We start from the raw sequence: 26,896 nt of genomic DNA, 5'->3' as shown, positions 1-26,896 counted from the left end.
TTAACTTTACACAAGATTTATATAGTGAAGTCAGTGGGGCTACTTATATATGAAGTTAAGCATATTCATAATTGTTTCTGTACTGGGGCCCAAATTACTGCCATCACTTACTGGACCTGGAGGGTAAGCCCCAAAATTAATATTTATTTGAAATGTAGGGTGGATATGTAAACATTCCAAAATTCATAAAAGGGATGGAGGCTGAGTGCCCTCTACTAAAAATGCTTACAGCATGAGACAGACATAAAAAAAATCTGTTGAGAAAATGGCTACTTCCATATACTTATTACAAGTAAATTTGTAGCAAAGACCTTTAAAGAAAGTGAGGGGATGGAAGTACTCCTCACTTGTCATTTACCAACTTAAAAGCATAATGCTACTTTAGGCTTTTTTATGACTTCACTTAAAAGCAACCCACTATTTCTGGTGTTATTCTTGGACCAGACCCTAAATAAGATATAGGTATATGAAACATCATCCCACAATGATGATTCAAAAGGTAATAAAATTTTGGTGCAATGTAGTGATATAATAATAGAACAATATTAAATTTTACCTTTCCACTTGGAGTCCTGATGTTTCTATTGTAATATGTTGGTATGCCATAGGTATGCTAATGTTTTATTATACCTAACAATATTACAAGAGATAAACTTGTTCCATTGGATAAACTTACAAAGGTCATAACCTTAGAAGCTCATGTGATCTTTAGTAGAATTTTCTTGTCCCTAAAGAAGGAGAGTAAAGGAGTGACAAAACCATGGTCAACAGAAGTCTCAAGGATTAGGGCTGAGAGAGAGATTTTGGAATATTTGAACATTAACAGATGGGCTCCAACTGAGAACACAGGGTACTTGTTATGCAAAATCAAGAGTGAAAAAATGGTAAGAGCTTTAAACCAGGAAATAGAGGAAGAAAATTGGAATAAAGTTGAGTAGGTACATATAGATGATAGCCAGATGGAGGAACACTAAAGGGCAGGAGGTTGAATAGACAGAAAGATTAGATCAGGGGTCAGCAACATTTGAGCAGAGTGCCAAAAACTCCCACAATTTTGACTTGGAAGATGCTGGCGTGCCAGGGGCAAACGGTGGGGGAGCCATGAGAGGCCCAATCCTTGTTGTGGCAGTGCAGCCCTGGCTCCTTCCCCTTATCTGCCTCAATGTGTGTGTACCAAGCAAAATGCCTCTGAGCACCAAACTCTGGCACCCATGCCAGGAATTGCCTACCACTGAATTAGACTACTAGTATTGATAAAAGTAGTAAGTAGATGCAAAACAGTTACTGGAAGGATTGAGCCTAATCCAACTAGGCAATTGCATTTGATCATTGAGAAATAACTAAAAGGGTTGTAAACTTATTCAAGAAGCTTGGGCAACAAGACACTCTTCAGCAAACCATTTCAGAACTTCATCAAATTTCACTCTACAATCTCTGGAAGATGAGAAACAATGCACAGTGTGACTGTTAATACGAGTTGCAAACTACAGACTACACTGTAAATTGTTGCTTTGATCACTGGCAAATGGTATCTCAGACACATACTAAGCTACTTCTAGAACTATACACTTGCTTATTAATCTGGACCTTGTTATTTGTACCTTGGTTATCACCTCTTCTGCTATCCTAAAGAAGAATGACAAAATGAAGGGAATGGAAATATTGATGTGGGATATGAAACCAGGTATTATAAAAATAACCAAGATAGTGAAATAGCAATCATGAATACAACAGTAGTATTGAAGAGTATGCACTGCACAGCAAAGAAAGGAAAAGATAAAAGTGATGGAGTAGCATTGTATATTCATTGTATGCAAGATTGCCAAAAATAAGACTGGCAGTGCCAAGAAAGAGTATGATAAAACAGCAACTCTTGGGCTCAAAATCATTTTGAAGAAGGAAAGTGGTTCTACTGTGGTAGGATTGAGGTCATTTAGAGATTCTTCATATAGAAATCCAATCTGCTGGATTTGTATATGGGGAGATTTCTGTAAGATTTCCAGAGAAATTCATACTACCAGATATTGCTATTTAAGGAGGCAAAAATATAGGCTAAGGACAGAAATTACATATAAACCAATATAAGTGATCAGAAACTGGGTCAGATATGTAACACAACAGAAGTTCAGTGCACATAAGCTGTTTTCAAAATGGCTGAAACCACTTTAAGATAACCTGAATGGATGTAGTATCGACTCAACTGATTTAGGTCAAAAATTTATTGAATTTCTGTCCCAGATCCCCTCCAGCTTTAAGTTAACTCACAGGCCCCCAGCATCCCAAGATGCTTTGCAAGACCCTGCCCCCCTTCGCAGGGTAGGTGGGTTAGCCTTAGCTCAAGGGCTAAATGCAGAGTCAAGGATGAACTGATTCAGTCTTTGCAGATTAATCAAAGCTGCAGAGAGAAATTGAGAAGCAAACAGACATTCACTTTTGATTCAGGAAATACAGCTACATGCCTGCAGTGGCTCAGGCCAGAAGCTGGGGGCAGTAAAGCACACATCCCAGCCTGCCAGATACTGCCAAAGGGAAGGGACTGAAACTCCAAAGCTTTTCCCCATTCCCTGCTGGGGTAGAGGGGGTGTGTCGCAGAATACTCAGGTGCCCTGCGCCTGAAAGCAGAAATGGCTCGGGAGAGACCCCAGTGGTGGGAAGGGGAGGCTCAGCTGCCAGTCACCAGGGCTGCACAGGTGCTGGTTGCTAGGGCAACCAGTGAAACCAGCTGACAGAAAGGGGCAAGGCTTAGCCCTTCTTAAGCCCAGGCACCAGGCCAGGAGAGCAGTTCCCCTCTGGCAGCTGAGGGAGGAGGAACTTGGCTAGTATGGATGAAGGGATGAACTCTGATGGTGGGAACATCCCCTGATCGCTGCTGGGGTTGGGGTGCTCTCTCTCTGGTAGGCATTGAATCTTGTTTGACTGGACAATCTAGCTTTTATGTTGTAGCCCAGGGGCTTTGTGTTCTTGTGTTTACTGTTTTGACCAGAGGACTGGGTGAGGCTATTAGGGGTTGGAGGAGGCCTCATACAAGTTCCACAGTAGCATGGGGCCCCTGGCGCCAGAGAGGACACAGCGCTTGGGGGGGCATCAACCCAGCCCCAGAGTGAGAGGGGGGGCAGTGAGGCGCCCCAGAAGTAAAGGAGAGGGGCAAGGCATAACAGGGCCCAGGTCAAACCTTGTCAGTACCACCTGCGAGGCTTGGGCTGCAGTGTAGGGGAGAAGAAGGAGCCACAGGTAGTGCTCCCTGGCACCGGGGCGCATAAAATGGGCAGCCTCCTGCTTATTACATCGATCAATTAAGATCAAGGCATGGCAGGTGAGTAAGCAGGCAGTTGGCCCATAACAGGAGGGCAGAGTCACTCTTAGAAAGGCTCCGATAACAATACTCCTGTCACACGGTGTAGCCAGATGCTTTTAACCCCCCACCATCGCCTGCATGAGACCCCAGCCTGAGTCCCAAAGCCTGAGCTATCAAGACACTAGCTGCCCCTCCCCTGCACAGTTCACCACCTCTGTTCTCCCCGCTTCTTTCCCAATCAAATGACTGTTGCTAGCTACTGCAATGCTAAATCTTACACCCAAGCTCTCTGGCGACCTTTTGGCTGAAGGGGGAAGTGTGAGGAAGATCATTTTCAGCCTGGTCCAGGTGCTCTGAGTCAGCCAGGCTCAGCCTCTGTCCCATCAGCACCACTTTATCAGCCTTACCTGGCCTAAGGAGGCTTGAGGCTGGCAAAGATGAGAGGAAAGGGGTAAGTAGATCTCTTGCAGAGGCAGCCAGCAAAGCCTAGGCTGCCAACCTCCCTGAAAAGGGAGTGGGCAGCTAATCAGACCCACTTCATTTTCTGCTTTGAAGGGAAGCATCACATGGGGTGGGGAGGGAGCAGAAAGGAGGCAGGGGGAGATGGGCTGTGGGGAACGCTCAATCCGTGCATGATTAGGCAAGGGAGGATTTAGGCAGTATGTGTGTGTGGGGGGGGGCAGTGGGTGTGTGTGCAGGGAGTATGTGTGCATATGTGGAGGGGTGTGGGGGAGCACAGAGGTTGCATGTGTGTGCATGTGGGGTATGTGTGGGTGTATTTGTTTGTATGTGTGCACATCTGTGCAAGGGTCTGAAGAGGAGTGTGTATGCATTTGCATGTGCACATGCATGTTTCCAAGCATGGGTCTGGAGGGGTTTGTGTATGTGCACACATGCGTATCTGGGGGATGTATGTACACGCACATGCACGCAGTGGTAGGTGTGCAGGTGCAGGCACTGTACTTGCTTCCTGAGCACCATAAAGGTGGTGCTGATGGTGTGCACATGGATGCGCTCCTGGGCATTGGCCAGCAGCCGTCAGGTCTGCTGCAGGGTTTGAGTGGGGAGTGCATGGGGGGGGGGGGCGGTAACAGTATGGGAGGGACTGCTTCTCCCAGACAAGCCCCAGCTGACAGACTAATAGTTCCAGGGGAAGAGCTGGGTCCACCTGCTGGTCCAGCTGGGGTGGGGGTGGATATATGTGCCTGACTGGGGGTGGGGATGGCAACAGTGACTTGCGAGGGACAGAAAGCTGGAGCAAGCCCCGTGCCTAGCTGGCAGCATGAGGAACCTGCAGCTGCCAGGGGAAGCAGTGTGGGGCAACCTGTACATAAAGCAGCTCTGTGGAAGCAGGAGGTTGAAGAGGAAGAGCAAGGCCCATGCCCTAATGGTCCTGGGACCCCAATGCACACAGGCAGCAGCTGGCTAGGCAGCAGTGTGGGGGCAACACTGCTGCAGGTCTGGGCAGGTGCCCTGATGGCTGGACTGGCTGTGCAAGACAAGCCCTTTGTGCCTGCTGCTGCTGCCTTCGTGTCCATGGGCCTCTGAGTCAGCCGGGCAGCCATGGACATGAAGGGCTCATCCTACATGGCCAGTCCAGCTGCCAAGACACCTGCCCATAGCTGCAGCAGCTTTGCCTCTGCGCCACTGCCTGACCAGCCACCACCTGCATGTGCTGGGGCCCCCAGAACCTGATGCCACAGAGTTGCTTCATGCACAGGCTGCCCCATGCTGCCTTCCCTGCAAGCTGCATGTCCCTCATGCTGCCAGTGAGGCACAGGGCTCAGTTCCATTCTCTGCCACTCTCAGGTCACCACTGCCACCCCTGCCCCACAGCCACGCACACTCATACACTCCCCCTGCTGCCTAGCAAGATGAGCAGGCAGACCTGGCTCTTCCCCCGAGCCGTCAGGCTGTCAGCTCGGGTTTGCCTCAGGGTGGTGGGGGGAAGTCCTCGCTGGGCTATTGCCGCCCCTCCCCACTTGAGTGGAAAGCAGGGGATGTGGGCACGTCCCAGCTTGGGCTCCACACACTGAGCTGGGAAAGGGAGTTTAAACCCCGCCCCTGGCCCTCAGCCGGGGTTTGCTGGGGGGAGGGGCAGTCCCTCCCAGGCTTCTCCCCCTGCCTCATGGCCCACCCTATATCCCTGCCTCCTCCAGTGGGGAAAAGTCTAGCAGGGGCTGCCCCCTTTCCCAGACCTTGCTGCAGTCTCCAGCTGGCTTTCCCACTACTGCAAAGCATACTTGGATGCTGGGGAGTGTGGTGTAACTTGAACCAGGACAGAAGTGTCATAAATCTGTTTGATCTAAATCAGTTAAGTCTGATACTACATTCAACCAGGTTCATCTTAAACCAGTTTCAGCCATTTTGAAACTGGTTTACGTACACTGAACTTCTGTTATGTTACAGGTTTAAACAAGTTTCTGAACACTTAAACTAGTTTATGTGTAACTTCTGTCCCTTGCTGTGCTGTCTGCTCTAGGGCACAGAGGTGTGCTCTAGCATCCTCTGGTTTCTGAGCTGAGTTACTGCAAGCATGTGGCTGCATTTCCAGAATCAAAAATGAATGTTTTCTTGCTTATTGATTCAATCTACCCAGTTTAAACTAACCTGCAAAGACAGAATTGATTCAGCCTTGGGATTTTTGACCATCTGTAGGTAGCCATATGGACTGAAGATTGAATATTATTGATAATATTAGGGATCTCAGTTCTTTCTGCAAGTGATATATGACTAATTTCTTTAATAAATTGCCACTGAAACAATAAGAGATGATTCTCTTTTAAATTCAGCTTTGATAAGTAATGAAACCATCACAGATGAACTGTTAACAAAAAAAAATCACCTTGTACTATGTTAATACAAGCTGATTCTGTTAAAATTAAAAGATAAAGCTGACTTGTAACTAACATTTTTAATTTCAAAATGCTGAACTGAGAAATAAAGGAAACCGGTCATATGAAGGAGGCTTGGAATTTCTTAAGTCAAAAATACAAAAACTATTTTGAACTTGCATCTCAAGCAAAGAGAAAACAATTGTATTTCTAATCCTAACTGGATGAAAAAAGTATCCGAAATAAGCAGATGGGCTATCATGTATAGAATAAAAAGTGATTGGTCAGCAAGGATCCTGGTCTTCTCTGATTTTAAAAAAAATAAATCCAAAATTCTCTGATTAAAAAATCCCCAAAATCCAAATTTTTCCATGATTAAAATAAAGTGCCACTTATATATAGGTATCAATTAGATACAATGCTTATCAATATATTTTCAATTTTTAATCCATTTGGAAGCTTCCCAGTGCCTCTATCATTGTAATTAAAATGAATTCTAAATACCTATATATTTTGGCATTTGATTTTGGTTTTTTTATCATGGAAAATCAGAGTTCCCACTGGCCCCTGTGCTCACCAGGACACTGGTCCAGCTGTGGCTGTTCCACCTGCTGCTTTGTGGTGCTCAGCAGCCCTGATATACTGGTGCACTTTACTCTCAAGCCACAGCCCTACCAGTGTGACCTACACCCCCCTGCTCTGCCACCATCAGCCCTGGCCTTAGGGGTGGGCAGTGAGAGCAACTGCTCAGAGCACTGAGGTGGGGGGGAGAGGGCAGGCATCATGGCAACCCAGAGTAGGGCCCCACCTCAGCTTGGGCAGGAGTGGAGGAGGAGGCAGAGAGCTGGGAGAAACCCTGCCAGTGCCCCTCATTCCAACCCTCAGCCTCCTGCCTTCCAAAGCCCTGCCAGAGGGGAACCACAGCTGCCCCCCCACCCCCCAGTGTGTAGGGAAAGGTGTGCGTGGGGCAGGGGTGTGTGGTGATTTCTGGAGCTTGACCCCTGCCCTAGTGGCACAGGGCTAGTCCAGACATGTCAGAGCCTGATAGTCTGGAGTGGCCCCATGCCATTGGAGCTGTGCACCAAGCTCTGGTGCTCCTGGACCACCGCCCTGTGCCATCAGGGAGCTTCCTGATGGTGTGTTGCAAGTCCAGGGCATCGGGCCAAGCCCAAACTGGCATCCAGGCATGTCCGTTGGTGATGCGTCAGAGGGATCATGGGGGGCACATTCCCCATCCCCAGATTTCTATGCTGACAACAGGACACGGAGCTGAAGCCTGGCCAGATCAGTATTCGGCAGGAGCTGCTTCCATGGCCCAGCAGGTGGGACCCGGCACAGGAGGGTGGAGCAGGGCAGAGAGACTCAGTGCTGGCACCACCAGTGCTAGGACAACAGAGGGTGACTTACCATGCCAGCATGGCTGATGCAGGGCACCCAGTGGCGGCAGCACCGAGTTTCCCTGCCCTGTTTTGCCCTCCTGTGTGGGTCCTGCTCACTGGGCCCTGGAGGTGACTCCTGCACAATGTTGGTTTGGCCAGGCTGCAGCCCCATGCCCTGCTGTTGGTGCAAAAAACTGGGGGAATGTGTGTCTGCCCTCCCATGACCCTTCTAAAACCTTGCCAATGGGCATGTCCAGGTTGCCCCAGTGGTGCAGGGCCAGTTTGGGCTTGCCAGAGCTTGGCTTCTGATGGCTTGGACTGGCCTTGTGCCATCAGAACTGTACACCAAACTGTGGTGTGCCCAGACTGCCCTTGTGCCATCAGGGAGCCCCCTGATGGTGCAAGGCCAGATCAGACTTCCCAGAGCTCAGCCCCTGGCCCTGATGGCAAAGGGACAATCCCCTAACTCTGGCCCTCCAACCACACCCTATCCCATAGATTTACCTGTATCTAGCTGCTAGGGCTGCTCCCACCACCCTGCCTGTTGTATTGTTGCCCACATGTGTATGCATGCTCACACGCACGTGGTGCCCCCTACCTCCGATCACCTTCCCTCTCACTTCTCCCAGCTGCAGACAGCTCTTTGCAGGCTAGAACTCTGCCAGCCTGCAAGGGGAAACTCACAGTTTCCCACTTCAAAGGGTAAAATCCATGTTTTTCTGTGGGATATGTAACATCTGGATCCCTGTTGATCAGCAGAGATAGCTTTTTGTTACAGGTTAGAAAATGTCAGGGGGAAAAAAAGTAAGAAGTGCCAAAAGCCAAGCTGAGTTACAAACTGCAGATTAAAAAAAATGGCAAAATATTTTTCAGGCATATAAATAAAAAAAAAAAGTGAGCAAAGAAAGATGAAAGAGTGGCTTTATAGTGGTGATGGTACTGAAATTAAAATGACAGTATTAGAATGGCCAAAAAACCAAAATGTTTTGCCTACCTTTTTAAGAAGGGTGATGCTATATATTGGGGCAAAGGCTGGATGGAAAATTAGACTGATGCTGTCATGGAGTGCTGGGGGGTCCTTGCTCAGGAAGTCCTGTCTGGTCTCTAAGAGTATACCTTTAAGCTAGCCCAACCTTGGTTTCTAGAATAATGGGGGAGCCTGAGCACCTTCCCATTCTGTGACACTGGCCATGCGATTCCTTAGCCTCCCAGGTTCTCTGTAACCCTTATTCAAGGAACTAGAATACAGTTCTGCTTCCAAGAGACAAAACTTCACCACCTCTTGGGGTGACCCAGTGTAACTCACCATTCCAAGTAGCACAAAATAGTCTCTTCAGTACTGAGACAAGGGCAAGCCAGCCAAGGTCCCTCTAGCTCCAAAGTCTCTCCACTCCTGATCTAGCCTGCACAGCTTGACCACCGCCAAAGATACTTAGCTATTCCCTTCCAGTCTTTTCCAGCTCCCCTTTGCTCTTCCAGCTTCTCTCATCCCCCCAGACTCTTGGTCCAAGAGTTGCCAGGCTACTTTTTCCAGCCTGTTCTCCCTTTTGCCATGTTTATCTGCCCTCGCACTTCTGGGTATGGGCCATCTCACCTGTGTTGATTAGCCAATACAGCCATTCCCAACTGCAGATGCTAAAGGGCCATGTCTTCTCTTCTGTGGCCAGCTTTGGCACTTAAATCCTTTCTCTGTGCACAGGCTAAAAAGGTAAACGGAGCCATACAATATTATAACAACAATGTGAATACTGTGATATTTTTATAAACTAAAAAGCACACAGTCCATCACAGGAGCAAACGTAGGATGGAAAATTACAATGATGGAATGGAAATGACCCCATCAGAAGCAAAAACAAAACTGGCTGAACCTTATATGCTTAACTAGAGAGAAGTAGGTGGAATGGGATAATATCCCTGCCAGTACTGGAATAAACTAGCACATTAAATCACAGGTCAGGTAGCAAGGATTTTTAATAAACCTATTGAGCCTTGTGTTATTGCAGAATAGCTACTATAGTACTGATACTTGATATGGCACTTAAATTGTGGGGAAAAAAGAGGATCTGGGGAATTACAACCCCACTGATTTGACTATAACATTAGGTAAATTTTAAAGGGAAAGATAAGTAAAGGCATGAAAACAAATAAAAAAAAGGATAAAATACAACATAAATCTACCAAAAGTAGATTTACACTACACTAATCCAATCTGTTTGTTTGATAAAAGGAGATGCAATTGATTTAATATGTCTAGACTTCATTAAAATCATTCTTACAGTTCCACATGAAAAGTTATTAGTTTAAACTGGAGAAGATGAAGATTATTAAATGACTTAAAACCGGTCAAAAAGGAGATGACAACAGTTCATCTTTGAAAAAGAACTATCTTGCTGACTGACATTTAATAGTGGAATTCCTCAAAGATCAGCTTTGGGACCAATCTTGTTTAATATTTTAATTAATGACCTTGGCACAGAAAGTAATCTACTGATTAAATGTGCTGATGACAAAAAATTGGGAGGCACTGTCAATGATGAGAAGGGTAAAAGTACCATATGGGAGGAACTGGGCAACCTTGAAAGCTTGCAATAGAAAGTTTGGTAGTATAAGGTCAGGCATTTGGGGAACTAATAGCAAAATACTGAGCTATCAGTTTGAGAGCTCATCTTTTGGAAATTATAGAGAAAACATAAGACCTGCATGTGTACTGGTCAATCACAAGTTGTCTATGAATGTAACAGCCATGAAAAAAAGCAAACGTGATTCTAAGACGTAAGAGGTGAGGTATTCCCAGGACAGGTAGCAAAGTATTAATAGCATCATACCAGGTCCTGCGAGACATCATTTAGAATACTATGTACAATTGTGGTCATGCACGTTATAGAAGAAATAAATTCAAATTTGATCAGGTACAGAGAAGGTATACTAAAATAATTTGGGAAGTGGATGTTATATCTTGTGAAAAGATACTGGAAAAAACTTGACTTAATTAGCTGCAAGGAAAAAAGTTGTCTATAAATACACCCAGGGGGTAAATACCTAGGAAAAAAATGAATCAAGCTAATGGACAATATTGGCACAAAACCAAATAGACATAAACCAGCTGTGCATAGATACAGGCTGCAAATTGGCAAAAAGTTTCTAGCCATCACAGAACTGAGATTCAGAACAAAAAACTAGAGGCAAAAGATTAACTAGTTTTAAGATGGAGCTTGACCATTTTATCAGAGGTTGTGTAAAATGCAGTTGTTTTTGACAGGGACTTGGGCTTCATGAAGCATGAGATTCCTTCTAGGCCAACCTTTTTGGACTTGAGGCACTCTACATTGGACTCAAGGAACCCCTCCATAACTTTTGTGAACTTCAAAAACTAATTTACTGTATTTACTCAAATCCAAACTGAGGGTTTTTTCCCATTTAATATGGGGGAAAAAAGCAGTTTGTCTTGGATTTAAGTACAAAGTGTTGGGGCAGGGAGGGAGGGAGGGAGGGAGACCTGCTACAGCTCTGACTTCAGCTCTGACCTGGAGTCAGGGCTGCAGTTGCAGCCTGCCTCCCCCACTGCCTCTTGCCTCCCTCTGCTACCACCTCCACCCCTCTTCCTGCTGCTTACCCCCTGGCTCCAGCTCTAGCATGTGGTTGCTCTGGCCCTACCTCTGCCCAGTAACCTGCCCCCGCCTCCCACCTCTTTCTCTGCCGCAGTGGTGGGGCTGGTAACAATTAGAAGTTGACCCTCTAATTTTATACGTGGAAAATGATAATAAATTCGTATTTTTTCCACATATAGAGTCTAATTACTGGGGGGGGGGGACCCTTTAAATACAGAGCACTTTTGGATTTGGGTAAGTATGCTAGATACAGATTACAGTCTATATAATATATATCACTGTTTACCTCCTTGCAGAAGGATGAGGCAGTGGGGGTGGGGAATCAGCCAGACAGGGACATACCTAAGCCTTCACTTATTTGCTTATGTCCTCACACCTCATGCTGCAAAATCCTGGCTGAGAATTGCTGTTCTAGGCCTATTATGTCATTCTATCAAACAGGAATGAGATGCAGGTCAGAGGTCACTATATGCTATCTACAAAATTCTCTGAAAAGGAAAACAGGTGTGATCTACCTCTTGCAAAGGGGTTTGAATCGTAATACAGCATAATTTGCTGTTCAGAACCAGAACAAAAGCTCAGAATTGTGTTGTTGCTAGAAATGGCAAACCCCCCCCCCCAACAACCCCAAAACACTGGTTATCCACCTAAGTCAACACTCTCTCAATAAACAGTTACTATATTCCACTCCTTTCCTTCCTTTCTTCTCACTCCAGCTCTATTTTTAACTTTCCAGTTCATTTCCCCATACTTATTTTCAACCTACTGAGAGGTTGGCTTTATTTTCTTCAACACTCCTCCTTTTAAGAGCATTTTCTCCCTGAGCATTTTTCCCTGCAGCAGTATCATGTGACCTGTTGCTCTTTCTCTGCTTTTCTGGGATCCTTCCTTTCTCAGTTCCCTTTCTCCAGTCTACACCACCTGGGCGATCCTCTCCTTTGCATGCGTCTGTGGGGCAGGGGCAGAGGCAACGGGCCCCGTTCGCGGCCCAAACGCAGGCGAGCGCGATGGTGAAGTGCGCAGGGCCCAAGTGAGAACAGAGAGGCCTGGGAGGGCACAGCAAAGGCTGTTTTGAAGCAGCATCTGCACTGCTGCTTGGGACGTGGCTACTCTGCTATCCCTCTTTTAACACCCTCCCTCCTGCGCAGGACCCGAGGGAAGAGGAGCTCCGTCTCAGGGCTGGGGGCTACAATCACAGGGGCTGAGAAGAGGCCAGAGGCTTCCCCCAATTCGTGCCAGGCTGCAGGGGGCCCCTGGGAGGAGCCGGGGGTGGAGCCGCCAGGAGGAGTTCTCCTGGGCCTGGAAAGGGGCAGGCACAACCCCTGCTTCCCTCACAGCCTCTCCGCGGGGCTGAAGGTGGCGGAAGACGGCGGACAACTGCTGCCCAGCCCCCTCCGCTGCGGCGGGGCAGGGACTTTTTTCCTCTCGCGCAGCAACACGCGGGGTGCAAGACGAGAGCATTACACGACTGGCGGCGCCTTGATACTCCGCCGGCCCGCCCCGTTCTCGCGAGAGCCGCGCCGGGGGCGGGGTTGCCGGGCGGCGACCACAGCTGTTGCCGCTCGGCACCGCCGCCATTGTGCCGTGTAGGCGGAGGCGGCCACGATTTCCGAGAGACGCGGGCCCTCACGTGAGTAGCGGGGCCGGGGCCGGGGCCGGGGCCTGCCGCGGGGGTCCCTCTCGCCTGGGGCGGCAGCAGCTTCGGGTCGTGGCCTCGCTCGGCTCGACCTCGGCGGCCAGCGCCGCCCCCGGGCCTGGGGTGTGGTCCGGCTCCCGAGCTGGGCCCTTCGTGCGGTGCCGCCACGGCCCGTCAGGAGGAGCCGGGCCTTTGCGGCCCTCTCACCCGCGGCCTCGCAGGAGGCTCCTTTGGCCTCTAGTCCTGATGCTTCCAGTCTGAGCCAGGCCCAAACTGCACCCTTCTGCTTTGGAAACATCCGGGTTTCAGCTCGCCTACCGGCCTGCGGGGTGCCAAGTAGGACGCTCAGCCCGGGTCTTCCTGGGGTACTGCGCGATTCTCTGGTGGTGTGGAGCAGTGACACTGGCAGGCCCATGAGCACGAGATGACCCCAGAGATTTGGAGCAGGACCCCGCAGTGTCACTGACCTTCGGACCTGCTGCGTGGCCGTCTTAGGGCCTTGCAAGAGAATTGCCCAATTGTTTCTCTGTAGTAAGAAATAAACGAAAATAAAAAAGAACAAGTGAAAACTAAAAGGTGACATTTTCCTAGGGGTAGCTTGAGAGCTGCTGGCTTAGTGTTTTCAGGGTTCAGTTGAATCATGGTTTTTGGCTCTCCCCCCCCCTCCCCCCAGTGACTGAATAAAAAAGTTGAGCATTTTTCAAATTAAAAAAAGATGTAACCGCCTCTCTTCCCTCCCTCCTTTTACATACCACTTTGGTAATTAGGACTTCAAGAAAACAGGTGCATTGCTTTATCGGTCCCAGTTGGATTGGCACCGATAAAAGGAAAATTTACATTATCGGGCGTTGGCTGTTCTTGGACAGTGTAGCCAATAATGTCACTGATAAATGCTGTGTGCTCACAGCCAGGAGTGCTGCCTAGCAGCATAGGGAGCAGCATCTGGCTGGTAAGTCTGTGACGGGGATGACGGATCAAGGCATCCCATGCTGAGGAAGGGAGTGGGGCCGGGGTCGGTGCTGCCCAGGTGGACCAGGGCAGGGTGTGAGATGAACCCATGGGCAGCTCATCCAGGAGGGTTGGGAGCAGGGGTTAGCTCACTGTTGCTGCACATGCCCCATGGATTTATACACAGAGTAAGGGCAGGCTGCTTGCTGTGGGCTCAGAGGCTGTGCTGACCTTTTCCCAGTGCTTGGGGTGGATGGGGGTGAGGTGGGTGACAGCGGTTCTGGGAGGCAGGGCTACTGGGAATTTTGGGGTGACTAGTGCCCCCCCGGAAACTCCCTTCCCAGTTTTGCCACCCACCACAAGTACAGCCCTGGCCCAACCCCCTTTCTCGAAAAAGGCTGGCACAGTCCCCCTGAGCCTGCAGCAGGCAGCTCACCCTCAACCTGCCTACCTCCCCTGGGGTGTGTGCTGTATCAGAGAGCTGCCCTTTTCTTCCCACCTTCCCTGGATGAGCCACCAATGACTCTATCTCATGCTCTGATAGAGGCCCCTCCCCGGCTACGCCATGGGGGTCTCATTCTGCCCCCACCACAGACTTATTGGCCAGATTCTGGTCTCCAAACTAGGATTTTGGGGGCCAATACTAATAGCAGAATTTTAAGGAGACATACTGGCTGATACCCACCTGATTTCTGATACAGCTGCATGGAACTGATAAGTCTGTTATGGTGGAATGGGAGAAGGGAGGGAAGGGGTGTGGAGGGGCAGATTAACACGCCCTGTGATGAGGGACAGAGTGGGGCACGGGTAAAGGCTGCCCAGACAGGGCGGGCATGGGACATAGCCAAGGCTTGTCCAGGTGGGGTGGCTCCCACCACTGTGTGCTCTTCTTCTGGGGGGCGGGGCAGCGGGGTGCCTGCAGATCTGTGTGGAGCAGGCAGCAGCTGTGGGCTGGGGCAGTGCTGGGAGAGGGCTACAGCAAAATTTGGGGTGGCTGTAGCCCCCTGACCTTTTGGACAAGTGGTGCACAGCTGTGGGAGCCACCTGCCTCGCCCTGCCTGGGCAGCACCTAACCCAGCCCCACTCCCTCCCTCAGTGGGGGACATTGATCTGCCTCCCTATGCCTCTTCCCTCACCTTCCACTTCAACAGGCTTACCAGCTGGAGGCAGCTCTCCAGGCTGTCAAGCTGTGCTGCTCTCTGCCTGCATGCTGCACTGCAGCTGCACACATGCATGGGCGTTTATCAGCCACTTCAGTCTGAATTCAAATATAGTCAATTTTCTTTATATTGGTGTCAGTCTGATATCAGACCGATGCATCAGTGTACCTCTCCTTCAAATTGCCAGCCTACATATCGGCAGTTTGATTGGTATCAGCTGATATGTCTGGTTAATAATCAGCCATTGATTTCGGACAAAAAAATCTTTATATGTGCACCCTTATAAATTAAAAAATACTGAAATTGTGAGACTCATAGGTGCTACTGCTCATCATGTTTTATTGCACTCCCATCTGTAACTTCTCACAGTGGAGAGATGCTGTTACTTAGACACCTCTTCCTTTTTCCCTTCATTTTTCCTTCCTAGAGCTGAAAACTCCTTGACTTGAAGCCATTTCCAAAGAATACTTTTTTTTCCCAACAGAGGCAATTCTAACTTCTCTGAGGGTAGTTGTGCCTCCAACCTTTTGTAAAACAGTGACAGAATTGCTAATTCCTTCCTCAAAATGAAGTAATTGTATGTGTAGTTTCAGCCACACTTGCTCTTGCATAAATAGGGATTACCACTATTTTGGCACACATTCCTTTACATTTCATTATAATACTAGCCAATTGCCCTTCAAGAAGTTGGGGGGGGTAGAGGGGGCTGGAATGGAGTGCTGCCACCTAATGCCACTATCCTGCCTCTTGCAGGGAGTGGGGTGGGAGAGCCGAGGCCCTCCCTCTGCCTGGTCCTTGGTGCAGCTTCGGAATCATGGCAGTGCTCCCCACCAGACTTGGAGCACTTTGATTGGCTGTTTCCATCAGCCTATCGAAGTGTGAATAAAGCGTGACTGACAGACTTAGGCTTTTATAATATTAGAATGGGAACTGGTGAAAAAGCAGGTTTGGGGCAGAGGCAAGAGTAAAACTCAGTTCTCCAAGGCAGTACTCAGTAGTTTTAACTGTAAAACACTCTTTTTCAGTACAGACCAATCTCTGTAACAAATAAAGCAGGGTTCCTATAGATAACTGCCTCTTACTACACAGCACTGATTAATCTCTGGTCTGCAGAAACTGAGGCCAGGCCTGTGAAAATGTGTAGTTGTTGGAATTAAAGATTGATTAAACAAGGAATTGAATTTGGATTGTGCATCACATAATTCTGGTAGTTCAGAACCTTTGAGTGCTTGATTTTCAACATTAATGTTCTTGTAAGCATTGTCCTTTATATGTCATTTTCTTTGTTTTAAAAAAAAACTAATGGGGAAATGAGCCATATTGAAACCACATGGTTCATTAATAGAACTGAAACCTTTGGATCCATCACTTAACACTTTTATTTAAAGTAACTGAATTAAATAGTCTGTTGTAATTCTTTGGACCAGTACAAAGGATAGGATACCATCTCGCTGAGTTTCATAAATTTGCTGACAGTAGAGAAGTACCAAAATTTGGTAATCTTTGTTTCCATTCCAGCTTCTGGTGGGCAACTAACTCCCTTTTGCCCGATCTCTTCCATTTGGTGACAGTCCTGTCTTTTCTTTTATGGTATTATGTCTTGGTCCTATTCTCTTCAGCTGAACTGGGTCCACTCCTTTCGTTTCTCTTTCCAGCAGTCTCAGTTCTGGTGATATTAATGGCCCTGACACCAAATTTCCTGACCCACGGTGAAGCCCACAGGCCAGATGCAATGGTTCTATGAGGCGTATTTGGTCCACGAGCTGGGGGTTGAGCACCCCTAATTTAGACTGACCTTCTCTACCCAAGCTCAAGTATTTTCTGCTTTGTTCACTGGCTCCCAGTGTGTGCCTTTCCAGTTTCCATCTCCTCCTCTGCCCCCTCATTCCTTCATTCAGAATGGACTTCTTAACCCTCATGTTTGTGCACTACTAAGGTAAGGGGACATTATTGAGAGGACAGAGGAAGCTCCCACTCAGGTCTGGTGTTTGAACCCACTTGAACACAGAGAAGTTATCAGCTAGGGTTGGAGCATACTTATTTTCTTAGTGGGGAAGGCACATTTGCATTCTTGTCAATACTGGAAGTTGAGAGGGGAAGGAGCAAGCTCTGAGGATGGATTTTAGGAAATGTACCTATTAAAATAGCATAATTTGTATTGCAGCTTTCCAGTTGCATTGTTAGAATAATAATTAACTATGCAAATAGTTTGGCACTCCTTTTGGTAAGAGGCAGAGTATTGGTTGTGCCATTTTTTTTAAGCTACTGCATTCTGAAGAAGATAATTAATCTATACTCTCCTCTAAAACAGCTAAGTGTAATCTTGTTAAGTTTCTTCCTCTCAAGTTTTTACTTTTTGCTGACTAGAAAAGTAAGAATCTTTCCCAACTTAGATTAATCCCTCCTTTCCTATCTCTCTCCACCACCCTTCCCTCATCCCAGACAGGCATAGCTCCCATACATTACTTTTCCTTTGGCTAGACAGGAAGGGACTTTTATCCTCTACCCCTTGTTATGCCAAAAGCCCTTTATTATACCTAGAGCTATCAACACTAGTTTGTTTCATGCTGAATAGAGTCCAAGTGCTCCCTAACTAAGGGAGTGAGGGAGATAAGTGAACCAACCTATGCTGTCTCACTGTTCTGATTTAACTTTCCACTTGAAAAATAAGTCTCCTTTAGCTTTAATCTTTTCAGCCCTATTTGGGAATGTCTTTATCCATAGCTTCAAAGCGCCAGCATGCAAGTGGCTGAACTTTGTTGGTTCCTTTGTGATGAGCTCATCAATATAAAGATTTGGGGTGCTGAGACAGAGTCTGATTCTCCACCACCTAGTGTACTTGCATCAGATCAAATGAAGGCAGCCAGTGTCTAGCATATTAACTTCACATGGGGGTTTACTGGCCATATCTCTGCATAGTGACCATACCATTGGGCAGGTGATTTCAAAATTCACATGAATGGGAAATGTCACATCTTATTTTGTGCCATCAGCAGCTTCAGACAAGCATTGGATATACTATTTGCATTCTTAAAGTTTTTTTGCATCAGGGGCTTGAAATGTGCTCTGATTTGGTAGTGTTACATAACACTTCTTTGCATAACTGCACAAGTTTCAAAAGTAGGCCCATTATCTTTTTCAGGTCCAATAGCATGTTGGACCTGCTGCACCAGTTATGTATCCAAATTACAATTCCATGCAGCTGGTGCTGTTTGACGCGTGCCATATTTAAAAAAAAAAATAAAGAAAAAAGCAGAGGGTGGATACTGTCCTTGCTTGCAGCGTAATTGGGGTATGGAAGGAAAGGGATGAACTTGAAACAAAGAGAACATGGAGATCAAGTAATCAAGTGAGGAATTTCAGCCATAATCAGGGTCTAGCAAAACCTTTGAAAGCATCAGTGGCTTTCTCAGTACTGGTTGATATACTGAAGGTAGGTTTAATATACTTTGAAGAAGTGATATTTCTATATGGTTTCAGTTCATATTTTGATTTTACAACTTTAGGGTTTGTTGTTATACAAAATTTATTTCAGAACACAATAGGCCATAAATAAGTGTCCATATGCTGAATTTTAAGTGGCAAAGGTGAGGCCATTAGAGAATTGTCCATTCTAAAGCTGGGGTTGGCAGCCTATGTATGGCCTACAGGAAACTGAATGTGACCCATAGTTAGGGACCTATTTAAATCGTGGTTTTGTGATTTTTGTGGAAACCATGAAAAATGTCATTGGCTGCAATTTTTCAGGAAATCAACCAAATCCCGCCCCCCCTCCCAAAATAAAGTTGGGTCACCAGTGGAAGCAAGCAGTCCTCCCTGCTACTAGGGCCTTGCCTTGCAGCCTGCCCAGGAAGGGAAGGTGCCAGCTTGAGACAGCACAAAGGGCAGCCAGCAGTCAAAATGGCTTTGTCCTGCTTCCATCCAGGGCCTCTCTACTGATCACTGCTGAGGGGCAAGGCTGCAGCAAAATGACAGTGAAATTGGCTCTAGGCAGAGACCACGCTGTAAAAATTGCTTTTTCTTGCTGCAAGTTAGGTGGGCCTGTACCCCACAGTGGCTTAGGGAATTGGCAGCATGCTCCAGCCATACCTGCAAAGGAGCTGTTCCTTGGGTCCTAGCACCTTCTGTGTTCAGTTTATTCCTACTGCTGCCACAGAGGCAGCATCCCAAGCGGTCTTAGTGCCTGCCTTTATCTAGTCCCTTTGCAAAATCTTTGTATTGTTGGGAGGCATGGGACTATGGTGTGTGGTGGGGCTGGGTCTTAGGCAGTGGCCCGCAGTAGCAAAAGGTTAGACTAGGGGCTGGCAAAGTAATAAAATAAATAGATGAGGTCAAAAGGGACCATAGGGCTTTGTTTGAACATGAACTGCTTGCAAAAGAAGCATCTAATATAGATTTAAAAATTGCTAGGGTGGAGAATCCATTACAACCCTTTACAACTTATTCCAAATTCTGGTTAACTGGAACTTCATATATGAGTATTGCTGTATTACAGGTATTATTTAAAAAAACATGCAAGGAAGTATATTGGCTGTAGTTATATACTTAAGCATTCCTTTGGCTACAAGTATGATGATTACTAGGTTTGACCATACTTAAGCTAAAAAGAGACTTCCTTGACTGACAACAATCCTGTGTCCTGAAGTACTCTGAAGTACTTTACTAGGTAGAGCAGTATCTATAAGCTCCATACTTGCATAGCATTATATATGTGCTTACTTGACAAACTACATTAAGTGTAATTTTAATTGACAAATTTAAGTATCAAACTAATTTGGATTCCTAGTTGGGGAGGGCCACTGAGACATTTTTTGTCACTCAAAAGGTAAATATAGGTTGCTACTGCTCAGTTGCATTGTAAGCTACCTCCTGGATTGATTTAAAACCACTCAGTATAATGTTACAGTCTTTTGGGGTCCTAAAATCCATTCAGACATTTAAAGATTAGTGGAATAGTCAGCCCACCTAAGAACTTTAATTTTATTTTAGTTGTTAGTGACTGGCCCTTCATTAAAACCATGGTTTCATGCAGCAGATGTTATTCTAAACATTTTTGGAACATATCATTCAGAGTTGCATCTTTCTGTGGGACTTTCATCTGTGTTTGCATGGTAATTTGCAATTTTAGCAGTTTAGTAGACTATTCAGTGCAGTGTGACAAAAAATGTACTCCCTCACTGAGCTAAGTTTAAGAATTCTGATGTACATAGACAAAGGGACCTCAATCCTTAACTGCACCAAGTCACCAGCTTGTTACAGGACTGTTGAAACTTCTTCTAGGGATATTTCAGTGGTGCTCAACCTTTTTTCCTGGCGGGCTGGATGGGCAGTGCCACATCTATCTGTGGGCTGGATCCTGCCTGGGGTCCTGATCTGATGCAGGGCATGATCCAGCCATGCAGAGGCAGGGAGCTCAGCCCTGGGTCTGGAGGGGAACGGGAGCATGGCTTGTCCCCAACTCCCAAACCACCTCTGTGGGGGTAGAAGGGAGCATGGCCCAGCCCTGCAGCGAAAAGTTGCGGCCTGGTCCCAACCCAGCCTGGTGGGGGTCGGGGGGGAGCGGTGTCTGGCTCCACAGGGAAAGTGTGTAGAAAGAATGCTCTGATCTCATAAGTAGGGACCTCCCAAACTAAGGAGGCAGGAGGCCGCAGATTGTGGGACTAGCTGCTGTTTTTGTACGCTTATTGTAGTGGGGCCTCCCCACACTGCTTATTGGCTGAGGGGCCCTGGTGGTCCTGCCTCTCACTGCTGATTGGTGGAGAAGAGTAGGGCCACATGACAGGCAGCCCTCAGTCAATCAGCCATGGGCAGGGGGGGACCAGCCATCTTGGCTGCTCCCCTTCATGCCAGGAGCACATATTCCACCCACTGGGGAGCCAGCATTTTATTTTTAGTAAGCTTTATTTTCAGATTTCATAGATATTGCCTGAAAGCCACCCCATGCCCTCTTACCTCCACCATGCCCCTGCCAGGCCCTGCAGCTGCTGCGAGTCCAGCTGGGGGTGGGGGGGGCATGTGGATGCCACCAGCAGCGGCAACAGAAGGCTGCACTGGGGTCAGCAGAGCCCAGGTATAAGTACTAGTTCCTCCTGCCTGCCCTGCTGCCTTCTAGTTCCTGCTGGGGTACTGCACAGCTCCCCTTTTCCCACTTTTCCTGCCAGACTGCACCCTGCCCCTTGTTAAATGATAACTGGTTGGCTATAACTGGTTATCACTGGGCTTATCAGTTAAATGAGTAATTGTTTAACCATTCACATCCCTATTGTAGTAGACATTAACTCTTGCAGTAGAGCGGAGATGTTCAACCAAGGTGCTGCAAGATCTTTTTAAGGATGATGTGGGGTGCCATGCGATTTTATCGCTTGTTAGGTGTGCAGACACCTACATATGATTCACAAACCCAGAGATTTAAAACAGGATTGCATAGTGTCAAACACATTCTGACCTGCTGTGGTTCCTATATGCTTTGCAACAGAAGAATTGCACTATTAATTTTCCATAGTCAAAAAATGAGTGAAAGTTAAGATCTGGTATTTTTTGAGAGTTGCCTTGTGTTTAACAAGGTTGAGAACTACTTCACTAAAGCATTTAGATTTAAAAATGGAGTGAAAGATTCTGTCTTTAGGAGCTGGAGTTTGGATTTTATCCATACTAGGAGGTAGCTGAAGTTGAGGAAGACTAGTTTGCTGTGGATGTGCAACAATAACTGAAATTCCTGAGTTGTTAAAATAGCTGTGTCCCCTACATGCACTTTCCATCCCCTGTTTTCTAAATAAAGGGAATTTTGTTCTCATGCAGAAGTCTGAGAATGGAGTCTAAACCCTCAAGGATTCCCCGAAGGATCTCTGTTCAGCCCTCCAGTTCTTCTTTAAGCGCTAGTACATTGGCTGGAAGCAGTTTAAATGATGCATATGATGCAAGAGATTCTTCATTGAGACTGGAATCTGGATGTCAGGTAATGCATTTTATATTAACTTTCAGCAATCACACTTTCTTTACTTAGCTCTTCAGAATCAACTATCCATTTTGGCTCACTAAAACTAAATACATAGAGCAGGGCTGTTCAGCTCTTAAGTGGCTGGGGGCTGCATGCCATGTGAGCTACACTAGCAGGGGATGCACTTGCACAGGCTCTGGGCCCTGGCTTCCCCCCTTCCATCTCCAGCTACTGTACCATGCCATGAGCTGTGCCACTCCACTCCCTGGGGTGAGAGGAGGAAGTGAAAACTAGAGGTGTGCTGATACGTCAGTCTATATCATATCAGTGCCAATAAAAAGAAAATTAAATTATCTGCAGTTGGCTTTTTTTTTGGGTGTTGTGACTGATAATGCTGCTGGTAAATGCTGCATGCATGTGTGGCCAGGAAGGCAGCCTAGCAGCTTGGAGAGCAGTGTCCAGCTGGTAAGTCTGGGGAGAGGGGGGGAAGCAAGGCCCCCCCCCTTCCAGGGAGGGAGGGAGGGAGTGGGGCTGGGGCAGGTGCTGTATGGGTGGGGCAGAGTGTGGGACAGCTGTGAGTGGCTCATTCATGTAGTGAGAGGAGGGGTTCTTGTGCACCCCTGGGGGAAGCATGGGGGGCACATGTTCCCCAGATCTGTGCACGGGGTAAGGGCAGGCTGCCTGCTGCAGGCTTGGGGCTGGGGCTGCATCAGCTAGTTGTCAGTGGTGGGGCTAGCCCAGGATTTTGGGCGGGTGGGGGCAGCGCTGGGGAGGGGGGGGGCTATGGCCTACCCCATGCCCCTTCCCTCCAACAGACTTACTAGCTAGATGCTGCTTTTCAAGATGCAGGGCTGCATATCAGTAATCGGATCAGTATTGGCTAATACAGCTGGTCAATAATCGGCCATTAGTATCGGCCCAGAAAATCTTCATTGGGGTACCATTAGTGAAAACCGAAAAAGGAAGGGGAGCATAGAGATCCTGGCTGTAGCAGCCTGGCTCAGGAGCTGCATGTGGCCCCCAGTTGGACAGCCCTGACCCAGAGAAATGTAAGGAGTTTAGATTCGCTAATCCTTCTTGCATCCTTCAAGAATCCCCCCTCATGAGTAATCTTAAAATACCAGGTTTTGACTATGGTAGTTGATGATGATGAGCAGTGCTGTGTGCTTTGTATTACCATGTCTTCATGCCTCTTCTTGTTTAGCTAAATGGTAAAGTTACTTATTGAAAAAGAAGCATCATTAAATAGTTCCAGATCTTTTGCCCAACAGGATGGCAATCCTGGTATACAGAATCCTAAGGTGACACATTTGAAGAATGGCAAATATGGGGTTTTCTGGCTTAAGAGGGAGATGAAAATGGTTGGGTTGGGTACAAAAAGCTTTGGTATTGGTGTATCACAGAACTTCATTTATGACATAAAAACTGTTTTTTCTAAAACCAATAATAAATCATAGTCTGTTACTGACCAGCAGCATTTATCTTAACTGAAGACTGTAACAGACACAGTGAATGTGCCAGTGGCTGTGCTTTCCCAAGATTTCATTATGGGAGAAGGGAAAGGGAAACAATTCTTATATACCTCTTTAGGTGGATAAGTTCTAGGTCTTAAAGTTATAGTGCCACACCAGAAACAGCTCGTGCCACAAGTCTGAGCTTTAGTAGCATGCCAACAGAACTAGAATTTGCCTGCCATGAAAGTAAAGCATAAGGCTGAGTTGCAGTTGGAAGATTTTTGTCTTGTAAACTAGAAAAAAAACTTTCTGCCAAGGATTAAACCCAAATAGTGATTTGTCTTTTTGTATGATTTCTCCAATACCTTTAGGAGGAAGTATTTAAATTTGGGCTCTCTCTGAAGCTTTTAGTTTTAGTTTGAACCAATAAAAAGTAAGACAGCATTGAGAGAGAGAGAGATGTGGGTCCCATGCAAAGGACAGTTTCCTTATAGGAGTCTTGTGGGGGTGGTCCTTGATAGCCATGCATGTTATAGCAATATTTGTGCTGTACACACAAGCCTGATTATTCATCCCCTCCCCGCCCCACCAACCAACCTGACTCTCGGACTGTCTTCAGTGTTAGAAGCTATTGTTTTCTCTAATTTATTTATTTTAGTTATTGTTTTTAATTCTGCAACACTGAAGGACTTCTGTATAGATGCAGGCTGACAGACTTCAAATGGTGAATATTTCTCCTGTTCCTAAAGCACGTCTAGTGTCTCTCGCAACATAAGCAAGTGTAAGAAATTATGACCTGCGTTTCATTGTAATATAGACAAAGAAGCTACACAGCCATCTTACAGAAACCCACAAAAGCAAGGAAGTTGAGCCACTTGACAGGATGTACTTTTTACTCCACCCAGCAATCACACCTAACAATGATCTAAACTTCCAAATACTGCAGTGTAACTAGGCTGTTACTAACTTACAGTATGAAGGCTCTTGCTTAAGAATGGCAACCATTCATCATCCCCTTTACATACAACCTTTCCAATTATCTTTTCCTGAGGACAGTCAGCTTCATCAAAGATCTACAGCTATTGTTGGGAAATGCAAAGGGGAGATCTGGACAAAGGGTTAATTATGTTAAGAAAGTCAGAGTAAACAGAAGTCTTAAGTCAAGTGGTTTTGCCTCTCAGTTTCAGGTGCATATATAGAGAGGTCTAACTACATCATGGATAAGGATAAGTTTTTACATTGCAGTCATATCTCGGAGGCCTCATTTAGGGTTGTGTTGTGCAACATGGCATACATGCAAAGGCAGACCACTTCACAAGAATTATCCTGAGGGTACAAACGGTACAAGGCTGAGGAGTTTTTTAAAATTTCCACTTACTTCACATTCATTGCCACGCATAAGTTTGCAGTATACAGTACTCCTATACCTCTCATCAGGTGCCCACAGAATTGCATTTGTCCTGTATGCATCTTTATTAAACTATCTTGAAGGTTTACAGTTAGTGGCATACCTCTCCTACGCCTGCTCTTAAGGGCTAATGGGTTTTTATTTTAAATGAAAAGGAGGTATTGTCTAATGTGGGGAACTGCAGGAGAAGAATAACTATGGGTGCTAGTCTCATCTTTTGGTAACTTAGCAGCATAAGAAGTCTAAAAATAGAAGTACTCTAATGCTACATTTAGTTATTCTCTTGCTCTGAGGAACTAAATCATTATACAAGGTGGCAGTATTATGGGCTGTTCTTTCCTAAATTGCAGTAGGTTTTTCATGGCTGACTCATTTTACAGGAAATATACATGCTTAGCAAGATATCTGATCAGCACTAGATGTTGCAGGTAGCTGGTTAGCAGAAGATCTTTACACTTTCTAATCAAGCAAATAGCATGTAGAAAAAAGCAGTGCTTAAGAATGACTGGAGAAATTCTGCTGACCTCTGTTTACAGCTATGAAAGTGATATGGTTATTGCAGATCAAAATACTTCAACCATTTAAATTTTGGGGCTTGTAAACAGCATGCTTATTCAGGGTTATTTGGCTCCATGTACCCTGGCTGTACTGATTCTGCTCCTGTAAACAACACTGGTACTATTTCCCTCCCGCTTGTGTGGCAGGAATACAGAAATGCCAGTCCACTTCAACCTTTGAGCCCAACAAATCTGGCCTTAACTGCCAGCAGAAGCTCATAATTTTAGATCCAGCAGTCAGGAAATCAATACATGTTGACATGTCACACAGGCATCGTGTTACATGAAGATTTTTTTTAAAATGTGGATCATATGGTTATATTTATCACAAACGGTGTACAGCCATGCATTATGCACAGAAGACTGGAATGTACACGTGACTTTGAATGTATATTGGCTGGACAGAATGTTTAATATAGGCTTAAATTAGAACATTTTAAAACACATTCATTCATAGAAAGGCAGTGTGGTCCATGGTAGCAGGTCCCAACCTTTACTGGCCTGTGGGAAACAGTACTAGGCAGGTAATGCACTGCTGACAACAGCATACATTCTTGTCCTTGTTAGCTTTAGTTTTAACTTTCTAGTTTTCTGTGGCTGTTAAAAACATGTTGCCTTTGAGCCATGGGTTGGAGACTGCAGGTCTGTGGCTTGGACTGGGAGCTAGAATACCTGTTTCTACTATTAACTGTGCTAGCAATTCATGACAAAACTGTGGGTGGGTCACTTAGTACATGCTTCTTTTTATTGGTACTCATAAATTGCTGTGACGTAGTTATGGCTAATATAAAACATTTACAGTTTACTCAGAGAAAATGATCATATTTGAATATTAACATCATTGCCCTTCCCCTGGTTAAGTTTGAGTACTATTATTAGGTTTTGCCACTACACTGTGTAGGCCCTACATTCTCCAGGCAACATCTGTTATACATGGATAATACTTTATGCCAGTGAAACTTATCACAAATGGTATACGCTTGTACTTGGAAATAGAGCCAAGCCAGCATAACAGTCAGCCTCTTGATCCTGATAAAACCACAGCTATCTACAAAATCTTAAGGAGCAAATTCCACTGTTGCCTGTAATTTCAAGATTTCTTTTGAGGGCTAACTCAAAATGTCATTAGAAGCTTCTGCAGTTGCACACTATTTTTTTCCAAAATAAATAATTTTGAAATAAGAGGACAGAAAATGCAGGTGCCCACTTACAGGAGAAAAACCCAACTAATCTCTGAAGCCAAAATATTTATAACTGAATAGCTTGACTTTTTTTTTTTTTTTTTTTGTCTCTTCATACAGACAGTTCTCCTTAGGTTTCCACCCTATTGACTACCTGGTAAAAAGCTTTGCACAAAATAGAATTCCTGCTTTTAAATTTTACATTTTCTGACTCATGGTACCACCATCCTAAAACTTTGAGAGGCAGGACAGAGTAGAGACTTAAACCTGAACATTATTTTTATTACTGACTCCCATTTAAAACAAATAATTCACTTTGACTTGGGTACTAAAATTTCCTTAGTGTAGTGTCAGAGAGCCTTCTAAATTTGTGTAACAGACCTCTGAAATAGTTCCTTTAGCTAGTCAGTGCAGAAGAATTGACGTGTAAACAAAAAAGTGTGTGTAAGAGTTCGCTATGTAATACAAAGCAAAATTACTATGTTCTACTTTGCACGTA

At 46.0% G+C, this 26,896-nt stretch overlaps 1 protein-coding gene across 1 annotated transcript in view; it reads left to right on the top strand.

Annotated features, from left to right (window-relative positions):
* The first annotated feature begins 12,447 nt into the window (after positions 1-12,447).
* MARCHF7 (membrane associated ring-CH-type finger 7) overlaps positions 12,448-26,896 on the top strand; it is a 33,369-nt gene continuing 18,920 nt past the window's right edge. The window contains 2 exon segments of the mRNA XM_090045632.1: positions 12,448-12,746; positions 21,659-21,815. Coding sequence (XP_089901758.1) covers positions 21,669-21,815 — 147 coding nt within the window. The 5' untranslated portion in view covers positions 12,448-12,746; positions 21,659-21,668.

Source organism: Crocodylus siamensis, chromosome 4 (genome assembly GCF_052110815.1).
Source record: "Crocodylus siamensis isolate JL-2025a chromosome 4, ASM5211081v1, whole genome shotgun sequence".
NCBI lineage: Eukaryota > Metazoa > Chordata > Crocodylia > Crocodylidae > Crocodylus > Crocodylus siamensis.
This window is presented reverse-complemented; position numbering and strand designations above follow the sequence as displayed.